Source organism: Staurois parvus, unplaced genomic scaffold (genome assembly GCF_062004578.1).
Source record: "Staurois parvus isolate SC_StPar_1 unplaced genomic scaffold, SC_StPar_1.0 ptg003199l, whole genome shotgun sequence".
NCBI classification, from domain to species: Eukaryota; Metazoa; Chordata; class Amphibia; order Anura; family Ranidae; genus Staurois; species Staurois parvus.
The window spans coordinates 10,658-33,931 of NW_028320995.1; the positions used below are offsets into that span (position 1 = coordinate 10,658).

General features: G+C 40.8%; 1 protein-coding gene across 1 annotated transcript; it reads left to right on the forward strand.

The window, feature by feature from the left end:
- The first annotated feature begins 2,095 nt into the window (after positions 1-2,095).
- LOC149428490 (interferon-induced very large GTPase 1-like) lies at positions 2,096-20,083 on the forward strand. Its single transcript, XM_089667339.1, has 3 exons — positions 2,096-2,301; positions 8,899-11,274; positions 13,884-20,083. Exons 2-3 carry the CDS (start codon positions 8,925-8,927, stop codon positions 18,581-18,583), a joined length of 7,050 nt encoding a protein of 2,349 aa, XP_089523465.1. The 5' UTR covers positions 2,096-2,301; positions 8,899-8,924; the 3' UTR covers positions 18,584-20,083.
- Positions 20,084-23,274: the final 3,191 nt, after the last annotated feature.

Here is a 23,274-nt window from a genome sequence, read left to right on the forward strand (position 1 = left end):
ACTGACAGGCATAGATTGGCAGCACTGCTGGGCACTGATGTGTAGCACTATTGGGCACTGATGTGAAGCACTATTGGGCACTGATGGGCACTGTTGTGCACTGATGGGCAGCACTATTAGCCACTGATGGGCACTTCTGGAGCTGCACTTGTAATCAGTGCCCTGATTATCAGTGTAGATGTCTCCTTTCACAGTTGCCGGTTATCGGCAGTACTTTCCTCACACAGTGATAATGTGAGGAAAGTACTGCCAATAATCGACAGGTGTATGTACATGGTAATCAGCTGTGATCGGCTACAGCTGATCACGTGGTAAAAGGCCACTGTAATCGGCCCCTTACCATGTCAAGTGATCAGCTATGTCTAAAGGACACATCGATCACAGAGAACACCGAGTGCGCATCACTGGGAACACGTGGGGGGTGCGTTTTGGGAGGACGTCATGTGGCCCCCTCCCAGAACTGGACAATCGCACTGTAGCCGTCATTCGACTATAGCACGGTCCAGAAGTATTTAAAGGAAACCAGTTTTGGGAAAAACTCCAAAGATCTCTATCCTTTAGAAAGCCTTCAGAGCGCTAGTACTCTTGGAAGTTCACGTGTATACAGTATGTCTTGTCCTTCTGCCACTCTTCTCCTCACACTCCCCAGCAATTCTCAACCATCAAAACCACAGCTAGCACTTGCTGTGCACATATAGTAGGGTAGTAGCTGCTACAGCCACAAAATGGACTGTCTGACAAACTGTTTATAAACTTTCTTCACACAGGAGATACAAAGAAACATTTATAAACATTGTTCAGACATGAGATAGAGAGCTACAAAGTAACATTTATAAACATTGTTCAGACAGGAGATAGAGAGATACAAAGCAACATTGTTTACAAACATCGATCAGACAGGAGATAGAGAGATACAAAGTAATTTTGTTGCACTTGTAAAAAAAAAAGCAAAATATACCTGGTAACCTACCCTGTAAAAATAATTACATAGAATTCATGGAATTCATGGAAAAGGTCGCTTATGAGTGACAGTCCATGCAATCGCCAAGGGTCGGATACGACTGAATGGATATATATATATATATATATATATATATATATACAGTTATATATATATATATATATACAGTATACAGTTGTAAGAAAAAGTATGTGAACCCCTTGGGATTACGTGGAGTTTTGCATGAATTGGGCATAAAATGTGCTCTGAACCTCATCTAAGTCACAACAATAGAAGAACACAGTCTGCTGAACATAATACTACACAAACATTAGATGTTGCCATGGTTTAATTGCACATAACATGTAAACATTCACAGTGCAGGGAGGAAAAAGTATGTGAACCTTTGGACTTAATAACTGGTTGACCCTCCTTTGGCAGCAATAACCTCAACCAAACGTTTCCTGTAGTTGCAGATCAGACCTGCACAACGATCTGGAGTCATTTTGGACCACTCCTCTTCACAAAACTGTTTCAGTGTAGCAATATTCTTGGGATGTCTGGTGTGAATCGCTCTCTTAAGGTCATGCCACAGCATTTCTAACGGGTTGAGGTCAGGACTCTGACTGGGCCACTCCAGAAGGCGTATTCTGTGCTGTTGCAGCCATTGTTTTGTTGAATTACTTGTATGCTTTGGGTCATTGTCCTGTTGCATCACCCATCCTCTTTCTTGCAACTGTATATATATAAAATTGTGTTATCTTAATTAATGACAAGGCTATTGCCGACTCAATAAACCCATAGAAGAAGTGTGAGTGTACACATTGCTCTGGTCCATAGGCAGTGTACAGTTGTGAGAGCTGAACTGGTTAAAGAATTTGACTCTTTTGCACTGAATGTTAGAAAAAAAAAAAGTAAAACTTTTGCTTATCTGTATTTCAGACTACCTTCAGATTACCTTTTGAATCCATTTGACATTCATCATGTGCACTCAGTAAAACCTCCTCCAATATCCCTTTAAATGAAAATGCTCAGTGATAGAAGTGCCTGCAGACACAGCGTACAGCTCGTCATCTGCTGACAAAGAGACTAATAGGACAAGTCCAGGCACAGGGGACGCCGCTGCTATACATAGCCCCCGATTCAGCGACAGAAACACAACGATAAAGCAATATTCAAAATAAAATAGTTGATTTCCAAATGGGATAGGAGGGGCCTGATCAGTACAACTGATAGAAAAATTCTACTGGATCGTTTCATATCTGAAAACATTCATCTCCCCACAAAGACCAGACGGATGGCCCTTCTTCGCTGGATGGACATGGCCGTCAGGACTGAGCTCAGCCAGTAAGGGAAAAAAGGTGAATCAAAACTTTCTTTATCTTCCTATAACATAACTTTATTGTGTTACATTATAATTTACTAATCTGAAACTTAAAGGAGCACTACACCCAAACTAAAAGAGGTACCAAAGCTGCTGCATGTGAAATAACAACTTATAACATTCACAGCTGGTAAGGAACGAGCTCTCATTAGTTAGTACTGTTGTTAGCTACCATGTTAGACTACAGGAGGCCAAAAAAGAGGATGGCTGATGGATTCCATCCTTAGGATTATCAGAGAGGACTTCAGATGCTTTCTAACAAATACTGTCCAGAGAACTGGAAGAGTGTGCAAGCAAGTCAACATATTGGAGGGTTAATGTAAAGGACAGACTTAGTGTGAGAGGGTGATGCTTGGGGATGGAGAAGAGACATAGGAAAGGTGAACTTAAGGATGGAGTAGAGATATAGGGAAGGTGAACTTAGGGATGGAGTAGAGACATAGGGAAGGTGAACTTAAGGATGGAGTAGAGACACAGAGAAGGTGAACTTAGGGATGGAGTAGAGACACAGGGAAGGTGAACTTAAGGATGGAGTAGAGACACAGAGAAGGTGAACTTAGGGATGGAGTAGAGACACAGGGAAGGTGAACTTAGGGATGGAGTAGAGATATAGGGAAGGTGAACCTAGGGATGGAGTAGAGACACAGAGAAGGTGAACTTAGGGATGGAGTAGAGATATAGGGAAGGTGAACTTAGGGATGGAGTAGAGACACAGGGAAGGTGAACTTAAGGATGGAGTAGAGACACAGAGAAGGTGAACTTAGGGATGGAGTAGAGACACAGGGAAGGTGAACTTAGGGATGGAGTAGAGATATAGGGAAGGTGAACTTAGGGATGGAGTAGAGACACAGAGAAGGTGAACTTAGGGATGGAGTAGAGATATAGGGAAGGTGAACTTAGGGATGGAGTAGAGACACAGAGAAGGTGAACTTAGGGATGGAGTAGAGACACAGGGAAGGTGAACTTAGGGATGGAGTAGAGACACAGGGAAGGTTAACTTAGGGATGGAGTAGAGACACAGGGAAGGTGAACTTAAGGATGGAGTAGAGACACAGGGAAGGTGAACTTAGGGATGGAGTAGAGACACAGGGAAGGTGAACTTAAGTGAACCTAGGGATAGAGTTAGAGATGTAGAGAAGGTGAACTTGGGGATGGAGTAGAGACATAGGGCAGGTGAACTTAGGGACAGAGTTAGAGATGTAGAAAAGGTGAACTTGGGGATGGAGTAGAGGCATTGGGAAGGCAAACTTAGGGATGGAGTTAGAGATAAATAGAAGATTAACGTCTTCCTCCATAAGGACTAGAATCTAGATAACATCACACTATCATTTTATTGAGGACATATACTACATTTTCATTCTAACATTTAGCTGAAGCGATTTTGGATACAATTTCATATCCTTGTTGTTCATATTTTGATCATAATATTCCTAATAGATGTGATCCTTATTCTATTGGCTGGCTAATGCGTATCACTTGTGGTTTCCTGCAACCTCAATGAGCGATTAGCAACATAGTTTTGTGAATGAAATGCATTGCAGATATAATGTACAAACAGAGAGACTTAGGACCTTTTTTTGTTTCAGTGATCATTTTAAAGTGGAACTCTAGGTATAATTACAGTCATGGCCGAAATTGTTGGCACCCTTGATATTTCTCCAGGAAATCATGTATTTCTCACGAAACGTATTGCATTAACACATGTTTTGCTATACACATGTTTATTCCCTTTGTGTGTATTGGGACAAAACAAAAAAAGGGAGGAAAGAAAGCAAATTCGACATAATGTCACACAAACCTCCAAAAATGGGCTGGACAAAAGTATTGGCACCCTTTCACAACTGCGGATAAATAAGAATGTTACAAGCATGTGATGCTCCTGTAAACTCACCTGGGGCAAGTAACAGGTGTGGGCAATATAGAAATCACACCTGAAAGCAGATAAAAAGGAGAGACGTTCACTTAACCTTTGCATTGTGTGTCTGTCTGTGCCACACTAAGCATGGACAACAGAAAGAGGAGACGAGAACTGTCTGAGGACCTGAGAACCAAAATTGTGGCAAAATATCAACAATCTCAAGGTTACAAGTCCATCTCCAGAGAACTAGATTTGCCTTTGTCCACAGTGCGCAACATTATCAAGAAGTTTGCAACCCATGGCACTGTAGCTAATCTCCCTGGTCGTGGACGGATGAGGAAAATTGATGAAAGATTGCAACGCAGAATAGTCCGGATGGTGGATAAGCAGCCCCAAACATGTTCCAAAGACATTCAAGCTGTCCTGCAGGCTCAGGGAGCATCAGTGTCAGCGCGAACTATCCGTCGACATTTAAATGAAATGAAACGCTATGGCAGGAGACCCAGGAGGACCCCACTGCTGACACAGAGACATAAAAAAGCAAGACTACAGTTTGCCAAAATGTACTTGAGTAAGCCAAAAGCCTTCTGGGAAAACGTCTTGTGGACAGATGAGACCAAGATAGAGCTTTTCGGTAAAGCACATCATTCTACTGTTTACCGAAAACGGAATGAGGCCTACAAAGAACAAAACACAGTACCTACGGTAAAATATGGTGGAGGTTCAATGATGTTTTGGGGTTGTTTTGCTGCCTCTGGCACTGGGTGCCTTGACTGTGTGCAAGGCATCATGAAATCTGAGGATTACCAAAGGATTTTGGGTCGCACTGTAGGGCCCAGTGTCAGAAAGCTGGGTTTGCGTCCAAGATCCTGGGTCTTCCAGCAGGACAATGACCCCAAACATACGTCAAAAAGCACTCAGAAATGGATGGCAAAGAAGCGCTGGAGAGTTCTGAAGTGGCCAGCAATGAGCCCAGATCTAAATCCCATTGAACACCTGTGGAGAGATCTTAAAATTGCTGTTGGGAAAAGGTGTCCTTCCAATAAGAGAGACCTGGAGCTGTTTGCAAAGGAAGAGTGGTCCAAAATTCCGGGTGAGAGGTGTCAGAAGCTTATTGATGGTTATAGGAAGCGACTGATTTCAGTTATGTTTTCCAAAGGGTGTGCAACCAAATATTAAGTTAAGGGTGCCAATACTTTTGTCCAGCCCATTTTTGGGGTTTTGTGTGACATTATGTCATATTTGCTTTTCTGCCTCTGTTTTATATTTGTTCCAATACATACAAAGGGAATAAACATGTGTATAGCAAAACATGTGTTAATGCAATACCTTTTTTGTGTGAAATACTTGATTTTCAGGAAAAATATCAAGGGTGCCAACAATTTCGGCCATGACTGTATATATATATGCTGTATATATAAGCAGTTACATTATTGGGCCAAGCTGGCCAGGAAAAGTGCCCGTTTAATAGTTGAGCTACACCAAATTAGGGGCCAGGGGTGTTTTTATTCACATAGTTCAAACCTTCTTTTACAAAATAAAAACATGAGCTTGTAATTGCTCAAATATGTTAGCTGGGGTTGGGATTTAATTTGTTTGTCTTTTGCTTAAAGTGTATCCATATCCATTCTATTCTAGTTTTAGATGTGTGGAGGGATTAGAACCTTTGTAGGGTTTTACTGCTATCCAGGGCTCTGTTAGAGAGATTTCCCCTCACTTCCTGTTCCGATGCTACACTTTATCCAGACAGAAAGTGAGGGAAACTCTCCAGCAGCAACAAAGGCAGAATTTAAAATAGTTTTTTTTTTAATTCAGTAGGTGAATGCAAGAACCCCTGTCGGCTTTTTATTGTTGATGGTTTCCCTGTTGCAATTTTTCTGTCACTTCCTGTCTGGTAAAAAAATAAGGTGTCACAAAGACAGGAAGTGGGGGTAAATGTCTATAATGGAGCTTCAGAGAGCAGTAAGGCTCCGTTCACACTAGTAAGATTTCAAATGTGACTTGAGTCTCACAGACTCGCATGACAATGGAAATCACATTAGTTTCAATGGCGCCCGTTCGCATCAATGAAACTCAGTATGATGCTTTATTGGAAAAGGTTCCGTTGGTGCAATTCCAGCATGATTTTGGACCCATAAAATAAACCTTAGAGAATTTGCATCCAAGTTGCACTACAATTGCACTGAAATGGCTACAGATATTATTTAAAGGCAATTTTAATCTATTCGTCCATCTAAGACTACCCTGTCCATAGAGTCCACAATTTCCCTACACAGGAAATAGAAAGTGGAAAAATAACAGATCAACCGAGAGGCTTAATAACCCATATGGAAGAAAAATATATTTGAAATGTAAAAATATTCTTCCCAAATATATTGACATATATTTGAAATGCTACAATTTTCACCATATTCAATATATTTATATTCAATATATTTATATACATATATATATATATATATATATATATATATACTGCATGTTGAAATGCATTTTTTACATATTACAATATGTGAAAAATATTTTTAAAAATATATTTTTAAATATATTCTTCAGATTTTTTTTTACATGTGAAAATGTAATTTTAACATATATTTTTACATATATTTGTAAATGCATTCAAAAAATGTAGATTTGTATTTTTAAAGACATACAGTACATTTGAAATGTATTTTAAGAAATACTTTTCAAATATTTTGTAATAAAAATGCATTTCAACATGCAGTATATATAAATATATATATATATATATATATATATATATGTATTTATTGAAAAATATTTTGAAATATATTGAATACGGCCAAAATTGTAGCATATCAAATATATGTCAATATATTTGGAAATAATATTTTTAAAATATATTTCAAATATATTTCTCTTCCATGTGGGAAGTAATACAACTATGTTATAGGGGGACTAAGGAAATTTGAATTTAATAAAAAAATGGATATCATTTTTTATTTTGCCCAGAGTTCCACTTTACGTAAACCAGTCATGAGGAGAATACAGAGGCTGTGCTCAGTATTTTGAGTCAATGAGCTGAAACAAGAATGCAAAACAGGAAAGGAAAGGGAACTCAGAAATGCTTCCATACTGCCTCTTTGCCGGTGACTCAAAGTATGGAAGCCAACATAGCATTCAGCATTCACAGAAGGAGAGGTCAGCAATTACAGTCCACCATATTCCTCTGAATATGGCTTTAAAAGCCATAAAAACTCATCCTCCTGCCGGCAGGTGTGTGTTCAGCAGCAGGAAAAATGACAATTAATCTTCCTGGCAGGGACTGAGCTGTCTGTGCAGATCTCCCGGCTTACACCAGAGATAGACAATGCAGAATAACCAGTAACAGGAGACTCCAGGCAGTTTCAAGCCATGAAATACTTCTCTAGGTAAAGAATATATTCGTGGTATACTGACGTCACATGTGCTTTGGGTGTAGAATGCTAATTTAAAGGTTGGTCCACCCAAACGTGATATTTTATGTGAAGGTAGATTTTGTTTAAGTCACCTGGGGCAACTCTTTTTTGAAAATAAACATTTACCCAGGAGTTTGTCTTTAAGGCATATGTAGGTGTATGTGCAAAATCAATTTATCCTCAACTGCTTCATTGGGTCGTGGCTGACTTATGGAAACAGCATTCTATGTGGTTTAGGTTTCATTTTAGTGGGTTTAGTGGGTTTTATTCCTGGATGGGGGGGATTCTCGGTAAAAAAACAGTTGGCCACTAAAGGGGAAATCTTTATTCAATTTAATGTGTAATATGGTACTAATAAAATGCACTGTAGCACTGTAAATTGCATATTAAAGTAGAACTATACGCAATTTTTTTTCCATTTTGGATAGAGTAAGAGAGGGTTATAACACCGGTGAGATTTTTTTTTGCCATCTGTGCTCCATTGGGGAGATTTACCTTCACATCATCTTCCATAGCCAAAGCAGGAAATGAGAGGAAATTCCTGCAAATGAAGGGAATCCCTTGGGGTCCCCTAAGTTACTAGAACTAGTGTCCCCATTAGAAGATTTCTGCTCTATTACTTTTCTGGTGACAACTCAAAATTTGTGATTTTCTTTTACTCACTTTTGATGGTAAACAGGACAATGGCACCAACAGCAAAAAACCTAATAGATGATCTAATCAATCTCCACTCTATCCAAAACTAGAAAAAAAAGTTTTGCCTTTAGTTATACTTTAACCCCTTGGCGCCGGTTTTCAGAAGCCGGGAGGCAGGGCGGGGTTTTAGGGTCATGTGACCGCCGTGATTCGCCGTCACGGTGGTCACATGATCAGAAAAGGAAACAATCGAAAGAGGAGATCAGGACCTTTCAGTGAGTACCAGACATGAGTGTTGGGAGCACGCAGGGCGCACGCTCTCAGCACATATGTTTTTCTTAATTGCACACAAATGTGCAGCCGCTTGGCGTCAAGGCCCAGACGCCGGGAGGCCACACATTTGCGTGCAGCAGGCACCAAGAGGTTAAATAACAAAAAAATCTTCAAAGAAAGTATTAAAATAATTGTTTCAAATATGTGCTAATAACACAGGCTCCATTTACATTATAGGGGGGGGGGGGTAGTTGACTCATTCTGTTATGAAGACAAGAAGGAATATTCTGGAAATGACCATTAACATGCAGATTTATATCTAGTACTAATAATTTAGAACACGTCCATTGGAGTCCAATGGATATTAATACAAATTCTTGTTTTCCAGGTTGAGTGACAATCCAGATAAACATTATGGATCCAGACCAAGAAGACTTTCATCAAAACTATCTTCTTCAGGAAGACATCCATAGCAAGGGGGAAATCAGTCAGGAAGAGAACATGAAGGAAGGCTTAAAGAATAGTAAACAGAAGAAAGAAGACGCCAATATGAAAGCCTTTAGTCAAGATGAGAATACCCAGCAAGATGAAGAGAACACCACTGAGATAAATGGCATTGATCAAGAGGATAAGAATGCCAAGCAAGAAAACCCTCATCATGAAAACATCAACCTAGAGGAGGAAAACTTTAGTCTAATGGAGCACACTGATAAAGAGGAAGAGGACATCAAACAAGAAGAGCAGCTCAAAAATAATGAGAACATCATGAATCAGGAAAGAGAAGTCAGCAATAAAGAGGAGTTGATTATCAATCAAGAAGAGTTGCTCAACAATAAAGAGGAGGAGATCATCAATCAAGAAACAAAGGCCAACAATAAAGAGGAAAAAATCATCAGCCAAGGGGAGGAGGTTAATAATAAAGAGAAGGGGATCATTAATCAAGAAGAGGAGGTCAACAACGAAGAGGGAAAGGTCATCAATCAAGAAGAGGAGGTCAACAATAAAGAGGAGGAGTCTGTCAACCAAGAAATATATGTCAACAATAAGGAGGAGGAAATAATCAATCAAGAAGAGGAGGGTAGCTATAAGAAGGAGGAGCTCGTTAATCAAGAGGAGGAGGTCAATAATAAAGAGGAAAAGATTGTCAATCAAGAAATAGAGCTCAACAATAAAGAGGAGGAAATCATCAACCAAGAAATAATTAATGTGAACAATAAAGAAGAGGAGATCATCAATCAAGAAAAGAAGATTAACAATAAAGAGGAGGAGCTTATTAATCAAGAAGAGGAGGTCAACAGTAAAGAGGAAGAAACAATCAATCAGGAAAAGAGGACTGACAATAAAGAGGAAGATATTATAAATCAGGAAAAGGAGGTCAACAATAAAGAGGAGATGAACATCTATCAAGAAAGTTTGGTTAACGATAAAGAGAAGGAGATTTTGAAAGAAGAGCTCAATAATAAAGAGAAAGAAAACGCTGAAGAAGAGGAGCTCAACAATAAAAATCAGAAGATAGTTCATAAGGATGAGGGAAATGTCAATCTAGAGGAAAATATATTCAGTTATGAGAAAGGAAAAAGTCAGCAGGACCTCAACCAAGAGAGGAAGACCAATGATGAAGCAAAGATTATTCACGAAGAAGATATAACCACTCATGAAGAACAGGACATCACCCAACAAAATATCAGTCTAGAAGCAGAAAGCATAAGTCAAGAGGAGGAGAACACTGCCAAGAACAACAATGCAGAACATGACATTAACTTAGGAAAAGAAGATCAAGAGAAGGAAAACCTCAATCAAGAGAACATCAATCAAGAGGGGGAAATCATCCATAACAAGGAGGAGGGCATTAATGAACAGAATGCAGAACCATCAATATTAAATCAAGAAAATATTTATCCAGAGCAGGAGAAGATCAGCCATGAACAGCTGATAACCAATCATGAAGTGGATAAAGAATTTGATCAACAGAACATCAATCAAGAGGAGGAGAACCTAATTCAAGAAGAGAAGAACACCAGTCATGAGGAAGAGGTAGCCAATCACAAGGAAGAAAGCATTGGTGAACAAAACATTAGTCAAGAAGATGACTCCACAGTTCAGGAGGAGGTGAACATTAAACAAGAGGAAAGCTTTAGTGAAGCGAAGGAGAACATTACTAACATAAACAAAAACTTCAACCAAGAGGACAATACAAGTCAAAAAAAGGAGACCGTTATTCAGGAAGAGAACTTTAAAGATGAAATTGATAATATAATTCAAGAAGAGAACATAAAGAACAAGACACAGAACCTCATTCAAGAGAATGGGAGCTTCAATAAGGACCACACCAGTCAAAAAGATGAAAGTACAAGTATGCAAAATGGGAATGCCAATAAGGAGGATGCTGAGCCAGAGGCAGTCACCCCTCATGAAAAAGAGTACACCATTCAAGAGAAGGAGAACACCAATGAAGATGAGAGAATCAATCAAGAAAAGGAGAACAGCAGCCCAGAAAAAGAGGACATCATTGAAGAAGAAAATACCAGAGAAGAGGAGAACATTAGTAAAGAAACCCTCAATCAAGAGGAGAATATCATCCAAGATAAAGTGGAGAAAATCACTGAAGGTGAAATGGATAAACTAGAAGATGAAATAACAAAAAACATGCAAAGCACAGATATTCCAGCATTGGAATCTGCTTCTGAAGGCTTCCAGGACCAACATCAGGAGACAAAGTTGGACATTTCACAATCATCAGACCTAGAAGAATATTTCTGGGGTCGTAAGTATAATATAATATTCTCTTTCTGAGCTGTCTTAATGATTTTTTCTATGCTGTATATTTTCTGATGATAGAATATAATACATTTCCTGTATCCTCTCTTCTGATGATGTCAGATAGGACGGTAGCAAGTGGCATTGGTGACTTTTAATACACAAATGCATTTCCTACAGATAATGGGACCAGTTACAGGAGCTCTTTCTGAAATGGAGACAGCGTTAGTAGGAACAAGGGGTGGGGTGAGACCGTCTCCATATTAGTGGATCTTGTGTAACTGAAAGTACTGTATATCTAAAGCCTGTCTGTTTTCCCTTGCTTTTTGTGTCCCCACTAGAGAGATTCACCCTCTATGTGCTCTGGTGACTCTTGTCATTGGGACACAAAGTAATCAGAGATCCAAGGTTTTATAGTTGTCACTAGAACAAGAAAGGGTTAGAAATCTTCCAATGGGCAGGGCTGATGCTACCATTAGTCAAACTAGGCAGCTGCCTAGGGCACCACGGCTGCTGGTTTCCCTACTCTCCACCATGGCTGGATCTAGGGGAGTGTTGGGGTAGGCTATGCCCCCCAAGACCAGTCTTTCCATGGATGCTGTTCCTGGTCCCTGGGTCCCTTCCCCCATCCCTGCACTTATGGCTGGGACAAGGGGAGAACAGCCTGGAGCAGTGAATCCTGTAAAGGAGAAATGACAGAAAGAGGTGGGAGGTGCAGGCTGTGCTCTCCTCTCCTGTTTGTGGAGTAGATGACACAGAACTGTACACAATGAAGGGGAGGCATAACAATCATTTGTGCTGGGATGAGAGATTTGTGCAGGAGGGGGGATGAGGACTCTTTGCTGGGAAGGGTAATGGGGATGATGATGGGGGGATTTGGGGATTTGTGCTAGGAAAATGAATCTGGAGACATGTGCTAGGAGTAGGAGAGAGGTTTGGGGGGGAGGGGGGGTTGCGAGGGATTTGTGCTAAAAGGAGGGAGGGGGAATATGGGGATTTGTGCTAATAGGAGGGGGGATTTGGGTAAGGTGGAAGGATTATATGATGGAAAGGGTAATTTGGAAAGGTTTTAGCTAGAGGAGGGGTTTGGGGGAATTTGACCTAGATGGGGTGATTGAAGGGGGGATTTGTGTAAGGAGAGGGGAATGGGGGGAGGGGATTGAGGGAATTTGTGTTAGGAGAGAGGACTGGGGGGGAAGTTGTGTTAGGAGGAAGGATTTTGGGGGGATTTCTGCTTTGAAGAAGGGATTGGGGGAACCTGCTCTAGGAGGAGGGATTGTGGGGGGGTTGTGTTAGGAGAGGGGATTGGGGGGTTGTGCTAGAAAGGAGGATTTTTTATGTCTTTCGAGTGTGGGAGGAAACCAGAGTACCCAGAGGAAACCCACGCAGGCACAGGGAGAACACACAAACTCCAGAAAGGTAGTGCCGTGGTTCAGATTCAAACCAACGACCCTAGTACTGCCAAGCAGAAGTGTTGACCATTTAGCCACTGTTTATGAGCTTTTGTTCATTATGGGCTTTTGAGAAGATAGATGACGGAGGTTGTAATGTGTGGTATTGATTCTTTTTGATGTTTTACCTTTGATAAATGTCATTTGTAGTTACTTATATTGTTACGTGGTTTATTGATGAACTCATCAGCACTGCACAATATTTTTGAATATATGATAACACATTGCTGCTCACCATGAAAGATAATAATTCAAACAAGGTTGTGTAGAGACTTAGGCCATTCACTGTGTGAATTTCGACCGGTTCCAGAGAAAACAAATGAAAATTGCTTCCCTCCTGCACCACATCCTTGGGTTTTTTTCTTTGAGATTGCAACCTGAGCAAAAAAAATTATCAGTGTCTGGCCGGCCTTAGGAAGTGAGCTGGTGGAAATGTCTTTACATTTCTTTAAATAGACAGCATAGCGATTTACTTTCTGGAAATTAAAGCATTTCTCAAGGCTCTGCTTTTTTAATGTAAAATATCAAATGTTATATTTACCTGCTCTGTGCTAGGTGTGATTTTGCACAGAGTGGCCTCAAACCTCTTCTTCTGGGGACCCCCGCCAGCTCTCTAGGCTCCTCATCTTCTGTATTTGTCCCATAGCAAGTGCTTACTATGTAGGTTGATGTGCAGGATCGATCCCAAGCCAGGTTGTGTGCATCTATTGACACACAAAGAGCAGCTCAGCTCCGCCCCCCCCCCACCCCATTCCGTCCTCACAGGATTTAATTGACAGTAGTAGGAGCGATGCTGCTGTTGGGCACAGTGCTGGATCGAAGGAGGAGGAAGGGGGGGGGGCTGATTCTGGAAGGTTTTTTACCTTAATGCTTAGAATGCATTATGGTATAAAACCCTTAGCCTTTAGCAGGGGCGGACTGACCATTTGGAAACTTGGGCACTGCCCGAGGGCCTGGGGTCCGTAGGGGGCCCCATGAGATGCCCCTGGTACCTTTTTCATAGGCTTTTTTGAGTTTGGGCAAGGACACAGGGGCCCCATGATCCCCTATTGCCCGGGTGCCCCATGAGTTGTCAGTCCGCCCCTGGCCTTTAGAACCACTTTAAGTAAATTTGGATATAATGTGGAATACTGATTTATATAATACATATTTTTCTCTTTTATAGCTAAAATTAAAAGTTATGACGACAAACTAAGGGAATTAAACCTGGTGAGGTTCCGAACATCAAAGCTCAGTCTTATGGAAGTTCTGGAGATTAGCCAAGAGGATCTACGGAACACTGTCCCTCAGAAGACAGAGGATGTACCCTGGCAATTCCTACAGAGCCTCATGGCCCTAAATAGTACTGCAAGAAACACACGGCTTAATCAGCCACTATGTACAAAATCAAACACAATGCAAGATGAAGATATGGATTTCATGGATGATATAGACATATCAACTTCTATTCATCCTCTGGATGTTATCTGCCTTCTTCTGAATTGTTCAGATAGTTTTCTGCAACAAGAGATTGTGACTAAAATGTCCATGTGCCAGTTCGCACTCCCTCTTCTGATCCCTGCTGGGGAAGGATTTCATATAACTTTAATGTTGTGGGCAATGAGAGATATAGTGAAGAGATGGAGACCCCAATCATTAGCAAACGTTAAAGGATGCAAGGAAGACAACTTGGTCAATATACCCATGCCTGTTTTCTCCTTTGCTAGACTGGGAAGGTGTAATCTTTCAAAATCCAGAATTCTAAATCATATCCTAAGTCCAGTCCAACAACACCATGATTTTTTTGTCCATCAGAACATGGAAGGGGCAAATATTGTAAGGGAAGTCTCTGATGGTTTGGTGGAAATCTCGTGGTTCTTTCCCGGAGGAAGCGAACTCTTGGACCTGTTTCCAGATCCAGTCGCGGTGACAAATCTCCGGGGTGATCTGGAATCTAACTGGACTCAATTCAATTTTCTAACAAAAGTATCCTCAGCTGTGTTCATATTTATTGAGACTATGGATGATCAAAACTATAGCATTTTATCCAACATTGAAGAATCAGACACAAACTACTTCATAATTCTTGCTCCTTCTTCTAGATGTATAAGCGTGGAGACCCAGAACCACATAAAGATGTTATACCCCATCTTGAAAATCAACAGAAAAAATGTTCTGGTGAAGAACAACTCGGTTAATGATGCAGAACTGGTAAAGAAACTGCAGCTAATTATCTTAGATTCAATTAAGTCTTCCCCTTATTACATCACCCTGGAGGAGATGTCTCACATAGCCGCAGATCTAGGCATATGCATTGATGAAGGTTCAGAAGAACATCAAAATACAAGGACACTTGCACTGGAAATTACTAAGAGTGTGAAAGATGTTGTGCAGTACAAGAATGAAACAATGGTACTACAAGGAGAACATTGGAAACAGCTGGCCAAAATTGAAAAGGAAATGTGTCGAATGAAAGGACTTGGCAGTGACAATGCAGAGGATTACAGAGCAAAGCTAGTAAAGAAGTGTGCTGGCTTTAGGAGGCAACAAAGTGAGTGCAGTATGCCTGATGGAATACTCACATTTATAGCTGCACTCAACAACCTATCACGTATTGAGAAACGTTATTTTTTGAAGTGGATGAAGCTCTACCTTGATTCAGTCACTAGAAATCATCTTTCAGCCCTCCAAGCTGAGTACAAGGAGCAATACTATAAAGTGAACCCCAATGTGGACAGGCTGAAAGAACTTGATCAAATCATTATGAACAGCTCACTAGGAGTGGAACATTTCATTCGAGAAGTTGGCCAGTTTTATGAAGCTGAACACTTCCTAGCAAATGATTGTACAAGTGATCAAAAGCTACATAATCTTCCAAGTATTGCTGCTGATCTGTTGTTGGATGGGTTCCCATTGGAGCTAATTGATGGAGATGGGTCAAACATCCCCATGCAGTGGATAACTGATGTCCTAGCTGAGTTGGACACCAAGACAGGGGGGCAATGCAGAATGAAAGTGATAACTGTACTGGGAGTGCAAAGTACGGGGAAATCCACCCTTCTCAACACCATGTTTGGTCTGCAGTTCCCGGTGGCCAGTGGACGATGCACACGAGGGGCCTTCATGACTCTTCTAAAAGTGAAAAACAATTTACTAGATGGGCTCGGGTGTGAGTTCATTCTGGTAATTGACACCGAGGGGCTGAAAGCTCCTGAGTTGGCTTCTGTTGAAGAAAGTTACGAGCATGACAACGAGTTAGCAACCTTTGTAGTTGGGTTGAGTGACATTACTATAATTAACCTGGCCATGGAAAATACAGGAGAAATTAAAGATATTTTGCAGATAGTGGTCCATGCATTTCTGAGGATGAAAGAATTAGGTAAGAAGCCCAACTGCCAGTTTGTTCACCAAAACGTTAGCGATGTGTCTGCCCATGAGAAGAACATGAGAGACAGGCAGAAACTTCTGGAACAGTTAGATGAAATGACCAAAGTAGCTTCTAGAATGGAAGAAAAAAGTAGCATGACCAAGTTTTCAGATGTTATGGACTATGATCTTGAGAAGCACAGCTGGTATATTCCAGGATTTTGGCACGGAGTTCCACCAATGGCTTCGGTAAATACAGGGTACAGCGAAAACATTATTGAACTAAAGAGGCAGCTGTTTGAAACTATGAAAAAACAGCTCGAGTCCAGAAATCCTCAGAGCATATCTGATTTTATCAAATGGATAAAAAGTTTGTGGAACGCGGTGAAGTATGAAAATTTTATTTTTAGCTTCAGAAACAGCCTGGTGGCCGATGCCTACAATCAACTATCAATAAAATATTCAGAACTGGAGTGGAATTTCCGTAAGAGAATGCACACATGGATTAATGAGGCAGAAAATGAGATCCTCAATCAGCCAGCTTCAGAACTTGAAAGTGAAATTTGGGCTGGCATAAAAGAGGACATGCATCAAGTATTACAAGAAGAAGAGAAAGTCATGCTGGAAGCTCTAGAAGAATATTTTGAGAGTGGGAACAAATATGTGCACCTTGTAGAGAGATACAGGGAAGACTTCTTTAGGAGTGCAGCAACACTTAAGAATGAAGTTGAAGACAATTTACCCATCAAATGTGAAGAAGCTATCCGCATACAGAAAGGGAAGCATGAGATACAGTTTGTTCAGAACAGCTATTTGAGGACCATTGAAGAGAAAGCCACAAGCCTCTTGGACAACTGCAAGAACGTAAAGCATCAGCTTAGCGATGAGGAACTAAAATCTGAGTTTGAGGTTATGTGGAATAAAACAATATCTGGATTACAGTTTGGCAGCTTAAAAAATCACAACGTCAGCCAAGAAATGATTGACCAACTCAGGAAAGACATGAGGCACAAAGCAGGTTACATCAATGAGAAGTTGAATGAAGTCAAAAGTCTAGACGGTTACGGGCAAAATGGACTGGACTTGGATAAGAAATATACTCAAAGCAGATGGTATGAGAACATGCCAGAAGTGAATAATGAGGACTACTGGAATAAGGTGAGCAGCCTTGTAACTTCTTTGAAAGAGCAGTGCAATTGCTACGTAACAGAGCAAGTCAACACAATGAAAGATTACGACCAAACATACTGCCAAGAACTTCTAAATTTTGTTAACGAAAGACTCAATGAGGAGGATGTCAGGAGTCTTCATCTCACGCCATTGTTCGAGCTGGATCTGAAGCTTCTACTACTGGGTCAAGCTGCCCCAGTCTTCCAGAAGAAGCACAATATTTTTTTTCAGGAAAATAATATGAAGTCCTACCTTGATAAAATAAAACCTCAGTACTTCTCCACATTTAAGAACGTCTACCAAGAAAAGGATGAGTCTAAAGCCAGAGCCCAGAAATTTTATGAGGCGTGCCTAAAGCCAGCTCTTTCGGACTATGTGTACAAACATTTGGGTGGTGAAATTGTGAACGACATACTGACCAGCAAAGATTCAATCAGGTACAGCAGTAGAACCTTCTTCCAATACACTTTGCTCAAAGAGCTTTTGGAAGACCACGATTTCACTCGTTACATAAAATACAACAACCAATACGAGACCTTTGTAAAAAACTGGATTGTCAAATTTATCACCAATAAATACAAGGATTCCACCTCCCTGGAAACATTAAAGTCAAATATTCTTGCAAGAATCTTGAGAAAGGTAAGACAAGCCCTCAAAGATCCAAGAGTACGAGAAACCTCTAATGTTTCCCAGTGTTTAAAAACATTTTGCACAATATTAAAGAAAGATTTGGTCATTGTGCAGAACGAGATGAAAGTGATTACATTTCAAAACAACGCAAGTCCTGTCCAGTTTTCAGCTGACATTGAAGAGTTCCTGGAAGGTGTTGAGAAAGAAATGATCACCGAAATCAAACATTTTACTATTGAATACGTGATGAACAAGAAAACCTTTAAACCACAAGATGTATTGTTTAGGAAGATCTTTGGGTGCGGTAATCAGTGTCCATTCTGTAAAGCCCCCTGTGAGGCCGGAGCCGCTAATCACAAGGAGCACTTTGCATCAGTCCATCGGCCTCAAGGTTTAGGAACGTACCGCTATACAGAATCCAAAACGCTCTCACATTCAATATGTACCACCGACGTGGTTGGAAATACAACGTTTCTAAATTCAGACACTGACTGGAAGCCATGCCTTTACAAAGAATACCGCAAAATTTATCCCGACTGGACAATACAGCCCGATGCCACCATTGGATCCTCCAATTACTGGAAATATGTCTTCAAGGAGTTTAATAAACAGTTTTCAGATTACTACAATGCTAAACCAGCTGGCCTACCAGAGGACTGGTATGTTATCACCAAAGAACAGGCTCTTCAAAATCTAAAGGAATCTTTCAACATGAACTAAATGGCAAGGTATTATCTGATTGTACATTCCAATCAAACAGGACGAATAACAAGGGAATTAGTAAAAAGATAGAGCCTACCAGGACATTTCTTTTTCATCCTGGCAATTCTTGAGTGCACAGGTCAATCTGGACTGTAAGATTTTGTGGTTGCTGGTGGCCTGGTACTCTGGGAACACCTAATGTAAAATATATGCTTGTGCAGGCGAAAAATTCCAAGCTCTTCCATCAGTCTCACTACAAGCTAATTACCAGTCAATCAAAGAGAAATAATTCATACCCTACCAATACCCAACCACACTCTACAGTAGAAGAATGACGTATTTAGGAGAAAGTGGCAAGAGGCTGCAGTCCCTGACTCTGGAAGCCGTGAAAGCCTTGCTTAGACCAGCTGGATAAAACTACATACAATTCAAATTTATTGAGCACATGGGCAGAAAATGTGAAGTGTGTGGAAAAATGCCTACAACCACCATGAACACCATGAAAAATGCCTACAACCACCATGAACACCATGAAAAATGCCTACAACCACCATGAGCACCATGAAAAATTCCTACAACCACCATGAACACCATGAAAAATGCCTACAACCACCATGAGCACCATGAAAAATGCCTACAACTACCATGAACACTGTGAACAATTCCAAGATGTTTTAAATTCTTTGTATGTGACATACTAAAAGTAGTGGTTGCACACTGCTCAAACCCATCGCTCATTGTGCGACCACAAATAAATTCCCTGTTTTTTGTAGGCTTAAACATACAAAAGTGAGTGGGAAAATCCAAAACTTTGAGGAGCAAAGGAGTTCAGAGACAAGGCAGGAGGATCTTGCTGTTGGGTTTTCTGAGACATAATGGAAGCCTAAATTTAAAAAAAAATCACTTTTGGGTGGACTGATCCACCGGATTATTTCATTTATCAAACTCTATTAAATATCATGCTGTGTAACACTGTGAGTGAGGTCGGACAATGGCAGCTTCCGGCAGATAGGGATTTAGCTATTGAGGGCCCACTTGAAGGACATTTAGTTCTTTTCTCATTATGAGCTACAGCAATGCCTACAATCAACGATGCAGCTGAGAGACCGAAGAAGAGAGCAACTGGAGGATAGAAAGGTGGACAAAACTGCATCATACATAACGGCTGTTATTACTGTAACCAATGAAAGCAGGACAATGTCTAGAATGATGTTTTCTGAAGACTTTGTAGAGTCATATCCCCTTTAATGACAATCCATTCCAAAAAGGCGTATTTAAGTTGTTGGATACATTCACCTTCTTCCAGTCTAAGCTGCACGGGGCCCGTAAGATGCCGATACCAAGTCAAATTCTGGTACTTGAAGTGTTTGAAAAAGAAAAAAATGAATGATGTATTTATGAATACAGAGCTGCATTAATTTGTCTTTTCTACCTAGCTGGAGTTCAGATTTATGGTGGATTCAACCCATTCAGGTACTTAAAGTGCTTGAATTAAAATAAATACATTTTAATGATGTTTATAGGAATACAAGTCGTGTATTTTATGTCTGGAGTCCAGCTTTAAGGTGAATTCAACACATTTGGCACCCATATTCTTGAACCTTATACTTTTTTTTAAATCCAAGTAGCTTTTATTGAAGTATTTTTGCAAGTCAAACAGCTTAGCATCAAATAGAAGAGCCTTATACTTAATTAAAGGGAGAATTCACCAAATGTGGAAGGAAGACTGAGGGTTGGTCCTGCCACTTTAACCACTTCCCATCTGGCCAATGTACATAAATGTCTAGAAGGGAGAAGTGCAGGAGTCGGTGGCCATTTATAAACGTCCTCCTCCGTCCCAGCTTGTGTGTGCTCCCTCGGACACAGCAGAACACCGATCACTGTACTGGACCTCTGTGTGAGGTCCCGATCATGTGATTACTGATTGGCCAATCAGTGATCACATGCAGAGTAGTAAGCAAGATGTCACTTCTGACATCATTGCTTACTACGTGTGAAATCTGTGAATGATCACAGAGGTCACATGGTACAGAGCCATTCACAACAGCCTTGTATTATGTGACAAGCTGTGACCAATCACAGCTCACACAGTATTTCTCAATGGCTGCAAGAATGCAGCCAGAGAGGAGAAAGTATTGCTTTTATAGCCTTTATGGGTGTAAATGCAATCAGTGTAAAAAAAAAAAAAAATCTTCATCACCCCCCACAAGTAGTACAGTGTCACTATGGTGACACTGTACTGCTACGGTGACAGTATATTAAAAAAATAATAATAATATAAAAAAATAAAATAAAAATGTAAAAAACATTTTGAAAAATTATAATTTGGGTTATATTTTTTTTTACTAAAAAGATAGATTGATAAATTTTGTCCAAGATGTATGAAGAAAGATTATTTATTTGCAAAATTTTATAAAAAAACACTTTTTTTCAAAATTTTTGGACTTTTTCATTTATATAGCAAAAAAAAATCCCAGTGGTGAATAAATACCACCAAAATAAAGTTTTATCTGTCGCAAAAAAATGCTAAAAAATCCATATGGGTACAGTGTTGCATGACCGCGTAATTGTCATTCAAAGTGTGACAGCGCTGCAAGCTGAAAATTGGCCTGGGCAGGAAGGGGATGAAAGTGTCCGGACATGAAGGGGGGGAAAGTGTCCGGACTGGAAGGGGGGGAAAGTGTCCGGACATGAAGGGGGGGAAAGTGTCCGGACTGGAAGGGGGTAAAAGTGTCCGGACTGGAAGGGGGGAAAGTGTCCGGACTGGAGGTGGTTAAAGTGATATTAAAGGTTCCATTTTTTTTTCTCATTAAAATAACAAACATGTCATACTTGCTCTGTGTAATGGTTTGCACAGAGCAGTCTTGATTCTCTTTTCGGGTCCCCTGCAGGTGCGCCTAGCCCCCCCCCTCCCCGGCAAGTGTCCCCATAGAAAGCCACTTCTTATGGGGGCATTGGTACAGGCTCGTTCCTGAGCCGGGTTGTTTGCATCTATTCAAAAAGAACACAGCCTGGCTCAGCCCCCTGCTCACAGGTGTTGACAACCAATGGCTCCTGCTGGTCTCAGCCGAGCAGATGAGAGCTGGGAAGGGGGAGAAGAGCTGCTTTAGAAGTGTCCAGCGCTAGACCGAGATTGGGCTCAGGTAAGTAGGTAGGGGGGCTGCGAGGTTGGTAGGAAACTCTCCATTTGTATTTAACCTACAGGTAAGCATATAATAAAGTGTACATGTAGGTTAAATGAATATCTTCCAAACTCGCCCCATTTAGGAGATATTCTAGTAAGCAGAAGCTTGACGGCTTGTGAAGTGACATCACCAGCACATGCGTGTTAAAGGAAAGGCATACCCATGCCGTTCCTTCAGGGCTCTGTGCTGCAGTCTGCAAGACCGGAAAGAAGACGGGTAGAGATGGAAGCCTCTGCAGTAGTGACAGCGCACCACTGGGGGGCTTCGTTTTAAGGTATTTCATGGTGTGCCAGTTTGCTGTGCATACTGGATGGGCGCCAAGAAAGAAAAATTACCGTAAGTAGTCGATACCATTTTGCCGGTGCCAACACGGCCCATAATACCACACGTATGCTACCATGGGCTGGCATCATGAAAGAAAAATTACTTATTAATATATTACTTATTATTTGATACAATTTTTAATACAATTTTCAATTTTAAGAGCATCCATGGTTTGCGGGAGGTGACCAGCTTCAAGGCTGCAGATTCCAAAAAAAAAGGTCTAGGGGGTATAATGTGTATATTGTATCTCTTCTCACTATACACACATATATACACACACACAGTTATGGCCAAAAATCTTGCCCCCCCCCCCTGCATTTCTGTCAGATAACGCACCGCTTCACCCAGAAAATTGCTGCGATGATAAATGTTTCAGCATTCTTGTGTCTATTGCTTTTGTTTGTATTGGTATGACACGAAAAAGTGGATAAACAAAAAAGCCAAATCTGACACATTCCACGCAAAACCCCAAAAATGGACTGGACAAAATTATTGACACCCTCTTTAATATTTGGTAGCACGCTTCTTGAAAAAAATAACTGAAATCAATGGTTTACTGTAACCATTAATTTCTTCCACCTCTCTACTGGAATTTTGGATCGCTCTTCTTTCTCCAACGGCTCCAGGTCTCTCAGATTGGAAGGGTTCCTTTTCCCAAGTGCTGTTCTGAGATCTCTCCACAGGAGCTCTATGGGATGGAGATCTGGACTCATTGCTGGCCAGTTCAGTCCTCTCCAGCGCTTTCTCTGAAACCATTTCTGGGGGCTTTTTGATGTGTGTTTTGGGTCATTGTCCTGCTGGAAGACCCATGACCTCTGATGGAGACCCAACTATCTGACACCGGGCCCTACATTGCACCCCAGAATTCTTTGGTAGTCTTCAGATTTCATAATGCCATGCACACGGCCAAGACATCTAGTGCTTGAAGCAGCAAAGCAACCCCAAACCATCAGTGACCCCCCAAGGCCTTATTGCTTTTTCTGAAAACAGTAAAATGATGAGCTTTACCAGAAAGTTGGAATTTTGTTTTGTCTGTACACAGCACATTCTCCCAAAAGGATTTCGGCTTCCTTGGGTAAGATTTGTCAAACTCCAATCTGACTTTTTGATGTTTCTGTGTCAGCAGTGGGGTCCTCCTGGGTCTCCTCCCATATTTTTGTGTCAGCAGTGGGGTCCTCCTGGGTCTCCTCCCATATTTCT